This window comes from Tachypleus tridentatus, chromosome 7 (genome assembly GCF_004210375.1).
Source record: "Tachypleus tridentatus isolate NWPU-2018 chromosome 7, ASM421037v1, whole genome shotgun sequence".
Lineage (NCBI taxonomy): Eukaryota > Metazoa > Arthropoda > Merostomata > Xiphosura > Limulidae > Tachypleus > Tachypleus tridentatus.
This window is the reverse complement of record NC_134831.1, coordinates 47905915-47918726: the sequence shown is the minus strand read 5'-3', so window position 1 is coordinate 47918726 and position 12812 is coordinate 47905915. Positions and strand designations below refer to the sequence as shown.

Here is a 12812-nt window from a genome sequence, read left to right as displayed (position 1 = left end):
TCTCTTCAAGCTTTGCTTTTAGTGACCTGGGTAATGAAATTTCCAAATTTACCCATTTTCCAGAACATTCCAAGTAGATTCAGTGCTGAGTAGCTGATAGAAAACTTTCTCGAACGTACTAGAGTTTTCTAGAATGTTGTAGAACTTACGAGAATTTTCAAGAACGTTCCATAGTTATATGTATACAGAGACTCACAACTCACTACTTCAGTTTAGTTCTAGCTGCCTAAGTGAGCACATAGACCTACCTGATATTATTAGAGATGGCATCAAGAAGCTGCAAGCACTCTGGTATTCTGCTATATATGAGGCCAATTTATCAAGACAAGAGCGAAAAAGTACTCCGTGACAGCATTTGCTAAAATGTGTGAAGCCTACAAGGCATATTTCTAAATGCCTGTCAGGGGTCAAGACAAACTTTGGGCACCTTATTTTACCTGCGAACACTTCAAAAATACTATAGAAGGTAAGACAGACAATTTTTGCTTACTTGAATAGCAAGATTTTATATTATACAAATTTTAGACCATTTAAAATTTAATTTTTTTTTCAATTTTCCAATATCATAGAAAAAATATCACATACAAAATATTTTGCATGAACCTCTTACACATAAGTTGTGGATGAAAGAAATTTATTCTTCATAATAATTTTATATTGCTCTTTTACAGGATGGTACAGAGGGGAAGAAAAGAGCCACGAAGTTCGCTATTCCAAGAATTTGGTGTGAACCCACTGACCACTCAAGCAACTGCTACTTCTGCATAGTGGACCCTTCCAAATGGCAGGCTGGCAGGAATATATCTGCTATCATGTATCTGCACCTTCCATCATCCATCACCGCAGTACCACACTACCCTGAGCTCCCTGTACCCACTCCGCCAGAGGGAAAGCAGCCATCCTCAGAAGAGAGCAGCAAATCAGAAGAAGAGATAGACGTTGAAGATCCAGATTATAATTTCAGAGGTGCAGCTGGTAAGAGAAACCCATACTACCCCAATCAAAGAAACTTCAATGACTTGATAAGAAATCTTGATCTAACAAAGTTGAATGCCGAGATTTTGACATCTAGGCTCAAGGAGTGGGAGTTGTTAGATAAAAGCTTGCAAGTCGGAAGTCAGAGGAAGCGTCACCGACATTTTACAAGCTTTTTCAATTGTAAAAATAAGCTCTGCTTCTGTGACGATGTATCCGGTCTGTGCGAAGCAATTGGAATTGACTGTAACCCGAACGAGTGGCGTCTTAAAGCTATGCTGCTTTATAATGGGAATAAGTATCCGTCTCTTCCCCTGGCTCATTCAGTGCACCTCAAATAGGAATACAACAGCGTCAAGACCTTGCTAGAAGCCTAGAAGTATGATGACTATGGCTGGGAGGTTATCGAAGACTTCAAAATGGTGGCATTCCTGATGGGTCTCCAAGGAAGCTTTGCAAAGTTTCCCTGCTATCTTTGCCTTTGGGATAGCAGGGACACTGCAGCGCACTACAACAGGAAGCACTAGCCACAAAGGAGCCACTTCTTTGTTGGAAAGCACAATGTCAAGTGTGAGCCACTAGTGGACCTCCAGAAGATGTTGTTCCCACCACTGCACATAAAATTGGGTCTCATGAAACAATTTGTCACAACTCTTGATAAGGAGTCTTCAGCCTTCAAGTAATTTCGAGCTGGTGTCTTCATTGGACCACAAATAAAGAAGATCCTGGAGTGTACAGAATTCCCCAAGAAGCTCAGTAGGAAGGGGAAAAAAAGCTTGGGACAGCGTTGTCGCAGTGGTTCGGGGCTTCTTGGGCAATCACAAGGCCGAAACTTATGTGGAACTGGTTGAGGCTCTGGTGTAGAACTAGAGCAAAATGAGCTGCAGGATGTCCCTGAAAGTCCATATTCTTGATACTTATCTTGATAAATTCAAGGAGAACATGGAAGCATACTCAGAGGAGCAAGGCAAGCGCTTCCACCAAGATATACTGGACTTTGAATGCCGCTACTAATGAGCGTATAACGAAAACATTATGGGAGACTGGCTATATTTGGGGCTGGTACGTGAAAGTGATTTACATTACAGTCGCAAATCTGGAAAAACTACTCACTTCTACACATTTTTGTTCATTTTTGTATAACTTTAGTGTAAATACATGTAAATCTTGATTCATATGTTGTTTCATTCAGACCTTATGTAAATGAAAATGTGCAAATTTGTCCATTTTCACATAGAAAATAGGTTATTTTCTAAATTTCATTATCCAGGTCACAAAAGCAAAGTTTGAAGGGAATAATGGCCATTTTCTGTACTTTTATAACAAAAAAGTAATTAAAAACATACTATCCAGGAACAAAATATGTGTTACATAGAGTTATTAATCTACTTTAATTTATTACAAGCAAGGTAATAAATTTTTGTTGAAACATCGGACCCATTACTCGTAGATGTTACTAAGTACTGAAAGAAAGTAACGGCAAGGTTTTATAAAAATTTCGGAACCTCCATAGAATGAGAAAATACCTGTAAGGTGTTCATTCACAAATTCCAATTCATTTTTCGTAAGATTACAACTCACCTTTAAGGTGTTTACTAGAAGTTTCGGATCCATTCCCCAAGTGATGGCATAAAGGTCGAACTGCAATACAAACTCGAAGTTTATACCTCACAAAAATAGACAGTTGTGGATATTTTTAGTTATAAAAGAATTCGATAAAAAATTAAAAGACCACTGAATGCGAACAAAACGCATGAGCCAAAGACTGAATTTTGAAGATTTGATAAGAGACGAATTTCTGTAAAATTTTTAAACTTTACTTACATCCATACATTTATACTTACAAGTCTGAAACTAAAAGAAATTCTATCTATCCAAAAGTTGGTCTTATTCGATATTACTTGCAAAAATAAATAACGAATAAGTTAAAACTTTTTATTAATTTCACTAGACAATTTTATATTCTAAACAAAAAGAATGGACCATATTAAATGTGTAGTAATGAAGGTCTATGTTGACAACAAGAGTTCAAAAGATAAAGTATTTGATGTTTTCAACCTCATTGGTACCTTATGCCACACGTAAAGTTAGTTTATATAAAGACTTCCCTAACTCAAAAATGTTAACCACAATGGCAACCAACAGGTCAGCATCATACACCGGTCACGCAGCTACATTTAACGAAATAATAGCACTGACTGTCACTTTTATAACTCATTCATACCCGTAAGTGTGCTTTGTTCAGCAGTATAGCATGAACCTTTTGATCTGCAAATTAATTATTAGATCATATCTCAGAGAATTATTGAAAAAGTGGTATTCGAAACATCTGTGATAGTCAGCTTCTTTGTTATGTTTAACATTCTGTGTGATATATGAAACGTTTCTTTCAAACCAGTAAAAACATATTTAAGTCTTTTTGTAGGTCGCTGACGCAATAACTAGCGAAATCTAAATGTACGTTAGTAATGCTTAACTATGTAGACACTATGGTATAATATTGTACCAGTAATAGTTGTTTACTATATTACATAATATGTAACATTAAAAGTAATGCATTGACTTTCCCACCAAATGTGCAGAACATGTGTTTAAAAGAGATTTTGTTTCGTTTATATTGTCTGGTAAAAATACCATAGTCAGAAAAAATACATAAAGGAAAATTCACGAAAGGATAAGTGTCATTAAAAGCTCACGGGCTATACGAGATTTTGGTGACTAACTATATAAGTAGTAGTGATAGATACAGTAGATATTTCATAATACATCATACAAATAAAACACGGTGGACACTAAGATGTAAGGAGCTATACGTTAATCACAGTATATTTTCTGAATTCATTACTTTGGTAACATAAGAAAATAAATTACTTATCTACAATAATAAAAGAGCATGTCTCCGTGTGTTTGACTGTCATAGCTCTAAGAGGAAAGAGCCTGGAAACCTGAAATTTTACACCCATACCAAGTAGCCCTCGAGAATGTGCACCCGTGTATTATTACTTATCTTGTCCAGTGCTCTTTGGTAACACCACTTTCCAACAATGGCTCATATATCATGTTGCTTAGCAACAAAAGTATCACCTAATATTGTCGTTAGCATATGTACTGAAACTATAAAATGAAATGTGTAAACGAAAAAACTGGAAAATTATTTGTTGATTTCTTAGTTGCCCCACGCGAGTACAGAGGTAAGTCTACGAATTTACAACGCTAAAATCAGAGGTTCGATTCCCCTCGGTGGGCTCAGCAGATAGCCCGATGTGGCTTTGCTATAAGAAAACACGCATGCTTGATTTCTTAGTTTAGAGTCTTGTTGAATAAATATGTTTGTGTTTTATTTAAAACGTTGGTGATATAATAGAAACTACTTCAATTCAGGAATGATTTAAGTTTAAAATTGGATCAATATTTTTACTTTCATTATCAATGTTATACACTTGGCTTTAGGCTAGGTTATCTCACACTACAGCTTTAGGCTTATTTATTAATTTCTTTAAATCATACTAACATTCACTACACTTACAAGGGTTTAGGGCAAACCACCTTCACGACCCCCTGCACTAAAATCGTAATAAGTAGACAGTATTCGAACTATTCTATCTGGATAACTGTATTTTGGCTTTTATGACTCTTATTATGTCGAGAAATCAAGCGTGACGTGACGCGATACACGCTGGCTTTTATCTAGAATACAATGAACCTAGTAACCCAAACAAAGCCAACGTATTACGTGATATATATTGAAATAAACCTTAACTTCTCATAATCTGCCCAGCACTAAAAAGAGCAAACTGTATTTTCATTTAGTTATCTACTTCGTGTGCATCACATATCAGCATAATCCAAGTCCTGAACAGTTGCCTCACGAACCTGCTTGTATTGTGATGTTAGAAAGAGCAAGGTTGAAGCCTTTAGCACTACAAAACAGGTGCAGCATGAACAAAACATCTCACTGTCCTTGATTACTGGCAGTACGAACCACATACTGGGTGATCAAACCTGCGGCGTAATATCATTAATGTGGCGCATTTAGAACATAACGTTTCTGATATTGTTTATAAAATATTTAGTATTATCCAGGCAATTAAATTACATTTTGTCCCATTTTATAATTTTGTGATATGATGGCCTTAAATGACGCTTATAATTTACTCACCAATAATTCACGTGTTTGACTGTAAAAACTTGTAACCCATATACGACATACAGAATACAAATACACCACTGGCCAAAATCGTAAGGACAATGAACATAAAGAAAAAATATGCATTTTGCGTTGTTAGACTCAACCACTTATTTGAGTAGACCTTCGAAAGATGGAAATAAGAAAAGGGAAAATAAAAAACTTTTTTAGTATTTAATATGGAAAATGTGAACATCATGAAATTACCCTAAAAACTAGGTGGTCAACAGCTTAATACCATACTGAAACGAAGTGATAATCGGTAAACATGTGACGAAATTTAGTCATTTGTGTTCAAGCATTAGCATTGTCAACATCTCCCACAGACATCTCCTGTGTTACATTGAGTAAAAACATGGCAAAGGCTAAAAGGTTGACAAAGTTTGAACATGGCAGAAATGTAGAGCTGCAAAAACAAGGTCTCTTTCAACGTGCCCTCGCTGGTGAGATTGGGCAAAGTAAAACTGCTGTTGCACATTTTTTAAATGACCCTGAAGGATATGGAACGAGAATTTCATGTGGTCAGCCCAAGAAACTTTCGCTGGCGTTGAGCAGGAGGATTCATTAGGTTATCCAGCAAAACACTAGCCGATTGTCGAACCAGTTTAAGGCTCATACGGACGCAGAATACAGCTCAACAATAAGACAGCATCTACGAGAGAAAGGCTTTAAAAACCGTAAACGCCTTCAAAAGTCACGCCTCCTTCCACACCACGAAATAGCTCAGTTAAACTTTGCTGAGAAGCACCAAACATGGGACGTAGAAAAATAGACAAAGGTTTTGTTCTCTGATGAGATAACATTTAACCTGGATGGTCCAGATGGCTTCCAACGTTACTGGCATGATAAGGATATCCCACCGGAGACATTTTCTACATGACACAGTGGAGGAGATTCCATCATAATCTGGGGTGCTTCATCTTTCCATGAAACAATGGAGCTTCAAGTTATACAGGGGCGTCAAACAGCAGCTAGCTACTGTTCGAGAGAGCATACTTATTGACTGAAGACACTCGCTTGTGTGGAAATGACTGGATCTTTTAGCGGGACAACACTGCAATCCACAATGCCCGCAGTACAAAGGACTTTTTCATGGCGAATAACGTGATTCTTTTGGATCATCCAGCATGTTTGCCCAAACTGAGCCCCACTGAAAATGTTTGGGGGTGGATAGTCAGGGAGGTCTATAGAAATGGACGTCAATTCCAAACAGTGCATGATCTTCGTGAAGCCATTTTTACCACTTGGAATAGCATTCCAGCTAGCCTTCTGTAAACGCTTATATCGACCATGCCAAAGCGAATGTTGAAGTTATTTGCAATGACGGCCGTGCAACTCACTACTGAGACATCTTGTTGGGCATTTCCTACCCTGTTTAGGAGTTCTTTTTGGTATGGTCTTAAACTTTTGACCACCTATTTAGTATTTAGGCTAATTTTATAGTGTTCATATTTTCCCTATTAAATGCTAAAAAAGTTATTTTGTTTTTATTTTCACTTTTCTTATTTCCATCTTTCGAAGCTCTACTCAAATAAGTGGTTAAGTCTAACAACGCAAAATGCATATTTTTTTCTTTATGTTCATTGGCCTTAAGATTTTGGTTAGCAGTGTATAATGATAGAATAAAGTTTTTTATATTTTAATACGTTGTCGGAAAAGATGTTAATAATTCATGTACAATTTATAAGCCTGTTCACAAGTACGCAATTTTCACTGAAGCTCTCAATAGACCACCTGTAATTGTACATTATGCACCGTTGCCCCCGTAAAGCTCACTTTTGACATTTACGAAAAATTAATTATTTGTGCACATGTAAACGTTGGTCTCGCCTTGTTTATAGAAAATATGCAAGATCAATGAATCACTGTAATTCACTTTTGTAACACTCTGTATACATCATAATACAGTAAACGCCATAAGAAACGTAAAATTCACACCTTAACAGTCATGAGTCAAATCTCAAGAGTAAATTTGTAAAATTACATTTTACTAAAAATATTATATTGATAAATAAGTGAATGTCTTTCAATTCATCGATAGGATAGTCCACTAATATCTTGCTTACTTGGCATGAATACAATCAGGCCACATGCAATAATAAAAATAAGCTAAAATAACCGCTGAAATACGGTGAAATTGAAAACAAAAGAGTGAAGAAAGTTAAACTGCAAAAATATCTAAGGTTAAATACGTGTCTTAATGTTCACAATGTTTCTTAATGTTTCTTTTTATTGTCATTGTCTAATAAATTTAATTACCTCTTTAAGACATCTGTGGCCATGTTTTTCAAGAAATTCTCGGAATTTTACCCCTGCATCACAACCAGTTTGTTTCAGCCACTGTAAGGCCTCCTGAATAAAACATTTGAACAGTAATTATTGAAAACTGCTATCAAAGTAGGCCTACATTTGAGACTTATTATAAAAAACATAGCTTATAAGTGTATATTACAATTATAAAAAATAAAATTAATACTGTTACTCATATATGAACAAATTTCACCTCATTCTCAAAAATATTAGAACATTGATTGTATTTTTGGAAGCGATATTACAGTAAGGCATAGAGCTAAAAGTGGCCAACAGCTTATACACACAGCCATTTGAAGTCAGAGTGACATGAAGAAAGGATAACATAAGACTTCAAAGAGGAATGATTTATGCAAGAAGTGTTGTTGGAGCGAAATATTTCAGTTTATGCCTAATCCTATCGAAACCTACTCTAAACTATATATTGAACAAGAGAATATCAAAGGGACTTCCTAATGTGAAACACTGCCCAAATAATCGCTCTTTAGCTCATAAAGTGCAAATCCATTATAGACTCTATAGTGAACAATGGAAGACCACAGCTCATACTTATGTGAAATACCAAAAATCTAATGTGTTATACTATAAATGATATAGAATTAAATCCGATTATCCACAGTTAACTGAAGTGAATTCAGATGAACATATATTTTTCAATGGGCGAAAAGTTTAAGAGTGACGATTATGTTTGGTACTTTTTTGACTGTGTGTCGTCTTACTTCTCTCCATCATTAACATCGTCCCTCTGATCTTCTCTGTGAGCCTAATCTATACAACTTCTCTATAGCACTCAACCGTTGTTTTAACTTCCCTAGCATATCTTATTAACCAAACACTGGACAACCTGTATAGATTATCTTGTGGATTAAATAACTCAGTTACTGCAAGCGGAGCGAAGAGGAGAACACACATGCCTGATCACACCTTTTAAAACATACATCCTTGTCACAAAAAAAACTATGCCACAATCTTCTAGCGTACGATTGACTATACTAAATTTGGTGTATGATATGTAATTTGTAAGTTCTTTTAAACATGTTATTGGTTTCGTAAGGTGAAAATAACCTTGTTGACAACAAGGAAAATAAATCTACCGAAAACTAATGACGACTGTAAAATATAAATCTGTTCCTTAAGTTTCAAAAAGGGACTGTGGGTGATAGTTAGGTTTGGAAACACACCTTAATGGTACTTGTGGCTATACCTTACAAATGACCCAGTTTAGCTGATTCTGAATAACAGAAATATTTACCTATGAAAAATGAACAAATAACGGATATTTAGACACATCACTTGAAATAATATCACACATGTTTTTCATACTTTTCAGAATAAAACTTTCGAAATTGAAGTGCAGACTTGTAACTATTTTATCATATATTTCACACTGGGTCTATTCATCTTAATTAGAGATTAGTCTCCATAAAGGGATGTTTGTTAACTTGTAGATGTTTAAGACTTGCACAATTCTTAGCCAATTTGTTTTTATGTCATCGTGAAAAACAATGGCTGTTAAACTGGACTTAACAGTTCACACCTTTGGTGTGTCGATGAAACCTGATTAAACCTTACACTTATTACAGTGGACATAACATTATAAGATTTACTATAGAATAAGATCTGAAACTTCCCTTTCCGCACACTCTAATCGCTAACAATTCCAATGTCAAATATATCATAAAATATATATACTAGTCCATACTTTAATTCTGAAAGTGTAGATAAAATGGTGATTCGTTGTACGTTTAAAATATTTAATAAGTATGAAAGTACACATAAAAAAATTCTTAGTGCCAAGGATTTTCTTTTGTATCAAAACATGTTCCCTACAGAAATGACTGATAAAATAGTTCGTGAATATTTAAATGAGAAACGTGTAATGTTATTTTAATTTCTACAAAACCCTGTCGTTATTTATTTACCTTTTATGGGTAAATATTCCATCTAAACTGTGTCATTCCGACGTATACTCACAAGGCGTGTTACCGTCTCACAGTGGGACAGGGGTACGTTTATGGATTTACAACAATAAAATTCGAGGTTCTCTTTCCTGCAGTGAATACTGCTGATAGCCTAATATCAACTTCTTCTAGAAAAAAGAAAAGTTTCTTCAAACCTAACTATCACCCACATTTATTAAACTCAAGGACCAGATTTATATTTTTCAGTCGTTCTTAGTCTTTTTTAGAAATTTACTTTTCTTTGCTATCAGCAAGGTTATATTGGATTTATGAAAAAAAACTAATAATATAAAATAACAAACACATTTCAGATCAACCATGATCGAATAAGCCCCCTATAAAATTGTGACGTAGTCTTCAAAGCTAACTTCTTTAAGGTCATAACTAGGATCAATGATGAAAAGCATCCGAATAAATGAGAATCTGCCTCACAGACTGAAGTCTGAGACCGACGATGTTGGGTCAATAGGCAATTCACTGCTAACACTGTAAAAGTATAAAGTTTGAAAGTATATTACTTGCATTCAACAACAGTTTTTAACTTATACGTTTACTTCACCCTCTCTAAGGATTAACTTAACAATGCTGTATAAATTTCCATTCACCAGGTTACAACTCCAGTCGCTTTCAATTTATCATGAAAAGTGCCGTTAATTTCGAGGTTTGGCTGGAACTTTAATAGATAATGTAGATTTTGACTTTTGAACTTTCTCAAACTTCACATTATTGATCTAATCTTGTTAACGTCACTGGGAGGTATGTCCTCCTTAATTGGAATAACTTGTTTTAGACTTTAATTTGTGAGGCGGGTACTGTTTCGCAATGGATTAACTGGTGGCTTCAGAAACCGTTTATGTTTTTAATGTTAAATTATGTGAGATTTCATTATTCCATTGAGAACCTAAAAGGTCCCTTATTTGAAATGTTCGTTTGTTTTTGTTTGGATCTACACTGTTTAACCATCTCATTATATAAATATTTCGTAAACAAAAACTTATATCATCATTCTGCCATACGTAAGCCCGAAGGAGCACTGCATCGTGTAATCATTACGTTTGTTGTTATTTTTTTAATTCTGCGCAAAGTTTCAGGTGGGCTTTCTGCGCTAGCCATCCCTAATATAGCAGTGTAAGACCAGAGGGAAGGCAACTAGTTACCACCACCAATTTCCAACTCTTTGGTTACCTTTTTTTACCAATGAATAATGGGACTGACCATCATATTATAACGCCCCCACGGTTGAAAGGGAAAGCATGTTTGATGTGACGGGGATTCAAATCCACGACCCTCAGATTGCGAGTCAAGTGCCCTAACCACCTAGCCTTGCTAGCTGTAGTCAGGGTACTGTATTACAATATATAAATATTTAAATGAATGTGCGATTTATCCACTGCAAAGGATTCACGAAGAAACTGTTCCACTAAGTGTAGTATGAAAGATTTTTTAAATGCTTTCTTAGTTATAGATGATTATCTACTATTGAAGTTGGCTAACATAAACACTCAAAGTTAAAATTTCGAAAGAAAAATCAACTGTTTGTTGTGTATTTTGCTAACATGAATTATAAACATGATTGTAAAAAGAATACTTAAATCAATAACAGTGACGTCATGTATAGTCCATAACAAAACTGAAACCAGAAATTCCTTGAAAGTATGCTACGTAAGTCTTCTAGTATTATACTGTTTTTATTATGTGAATATAGAAAAATAAACACGGGTGACATATAATATAAACTAATATCTAACCCTGTTACATTACTCCATAGGTGAAGAATGTGACTTAAAGAATTAGATCCCCATTCTAATAAACGTTTTGGGTTTCATCAGAATAAAAGCAGATTAACACCCATCTATAAACTGACTACAATGTAATATTACTAGTTAAATACGATCTCTATTTTATTTGGGAAATGATCTTCACTCAGATCTACTATGGCAATTAAGAATAATGAGATATATCACGAAGCATCAAAGTTTTAATGTCGTAAATGTAATAAAATAATTACCAAAACAATGACGAATTATCTAATTAAAACCAAAAATATAATTACCTCAGTTTTCATGGACTTGAAGACTTCACGGTCAATATCTTTAGCTATGGTATGTGCAAGTGCCTGTAAAACATTTAGTGAAGACACTTGTGTGAGAATAATTCTTAATTCAATGAAATTATTCACTAAAACACATTATTGCTGTTAAAAATGATTTCTATAGTTAATAGTTTAAACTTCAGATAAAAAATAAGCAAACTGTGTAGATAGGAACTAAAATTAATTTACAAATTAATGAATCCAATCCCCTATAAAGACTGATTAGAAGTATTTCATATTGGTTGCGATATTCTTACACACTACAGCTTGATATCAGTATCTGAAATTCCATTTACTATTGAATCTTAAAATATTAAATTTCACAACGATAAGTCTTTGTGTAATTTGATTTATAAATAGTGCATTAAATAATATTTATTGGTTAATTAAATCCCCCTATTTATTTGACCAACTTAGTGAAGAGTAGAATATGGTAACTCTAAAGTTGGTTAATAATAGGTTCATAACGGCGGGCGCTAGCCGAGGTAATGGTGGATCGGCCACTCTGAATTGTTGTTTGTCTCTCAAGCTAATTTTTTCCGTTAATCTAATTTTGGATTTATTTTACATTTGATCCCATTATATGACTCACTGTCTTCCATTCCCAGTTGAAAAAAGCTGAAGACTGGATTGGTTGTGATAGAAGTTATCTACAAAAATGATGAATAGTAACAGAATTCAAAGGAAATAAAATATTAAATACTTTAGTTCAATAATTACTAAACTCTGTTGCAGCTTACTTCCATTGCTGAAGGAACATCGGCGCTTTCCAACTCCGAACACGTGGACAGAAGAGATGCAAAGTCAGTAAACACATCGATGTTCCATTCTTTAGAATGAAAGTTTAGAAAATTGATCTCAGAAGTTAAAAATTAGCTGGTAAAACGTAACATTTATAAGAACCATAAGCTGACGTTAACAAGGAGACAGATAGAGGCGAATTGTAAGAAAACGACAATTCAAACACGTAACAAACAAAAGAAAAATTGAATAGAAAACAGTAAATTTTAAATCAGATCGCCTATGTATACACTGTGCGATGTCAGGATAACTTTATACGAACAGGTAGCGGACAAAATAGTGAGGGTAGAGGTGTTTCCTGTTACCCGTCTTCAACACTCATCTCTTACTGTCCTTTTACATCGTTTCACGTTAATTAATTAATAGACGATCAACTTCTGCAGAAGCGTTTTGCGAGATAAAATGTGTAAGATCATGGGTCAAAGTAGGAAGTGGGTATAACTCAAGACACAGTTCTTCCTATCAGAATTATGGTGTCTGTTGTAGC

General features: G+C 34.8%; 1 protein-coding gene across 1 annotated transcript in view; it reads right to left on the bottom strand.

Moving 5' to 3' along the window:
* The window catches only part of LOC143255599 (rifampicin phosphotransferase-like), a 109641-nt gene that overhangs the window by 28124 nt on the left and 68705 nt on the right, over positions 1–12812 (bottom strand). Inside the window, exons 28-31 of the mRNA XM_076511482.1 lie at positions 12265–12353; positions 11486–11548; positions 7421–7513; positions 2557–2616 (exon numbers count right to left, since the gene is read on the bottom strand). Coding sequence (XP_076367597.1) covers positions 2557–2616; positions 7421–7513; positions 11486–11548; positions 12265–12353 — 305 coding nt within the window. The remainder of the gene's footprint in view (positions 1–2556; positions 2617–7420; positions 7514–11485; positions 11549–12264; positions 12354–12812) is intronic.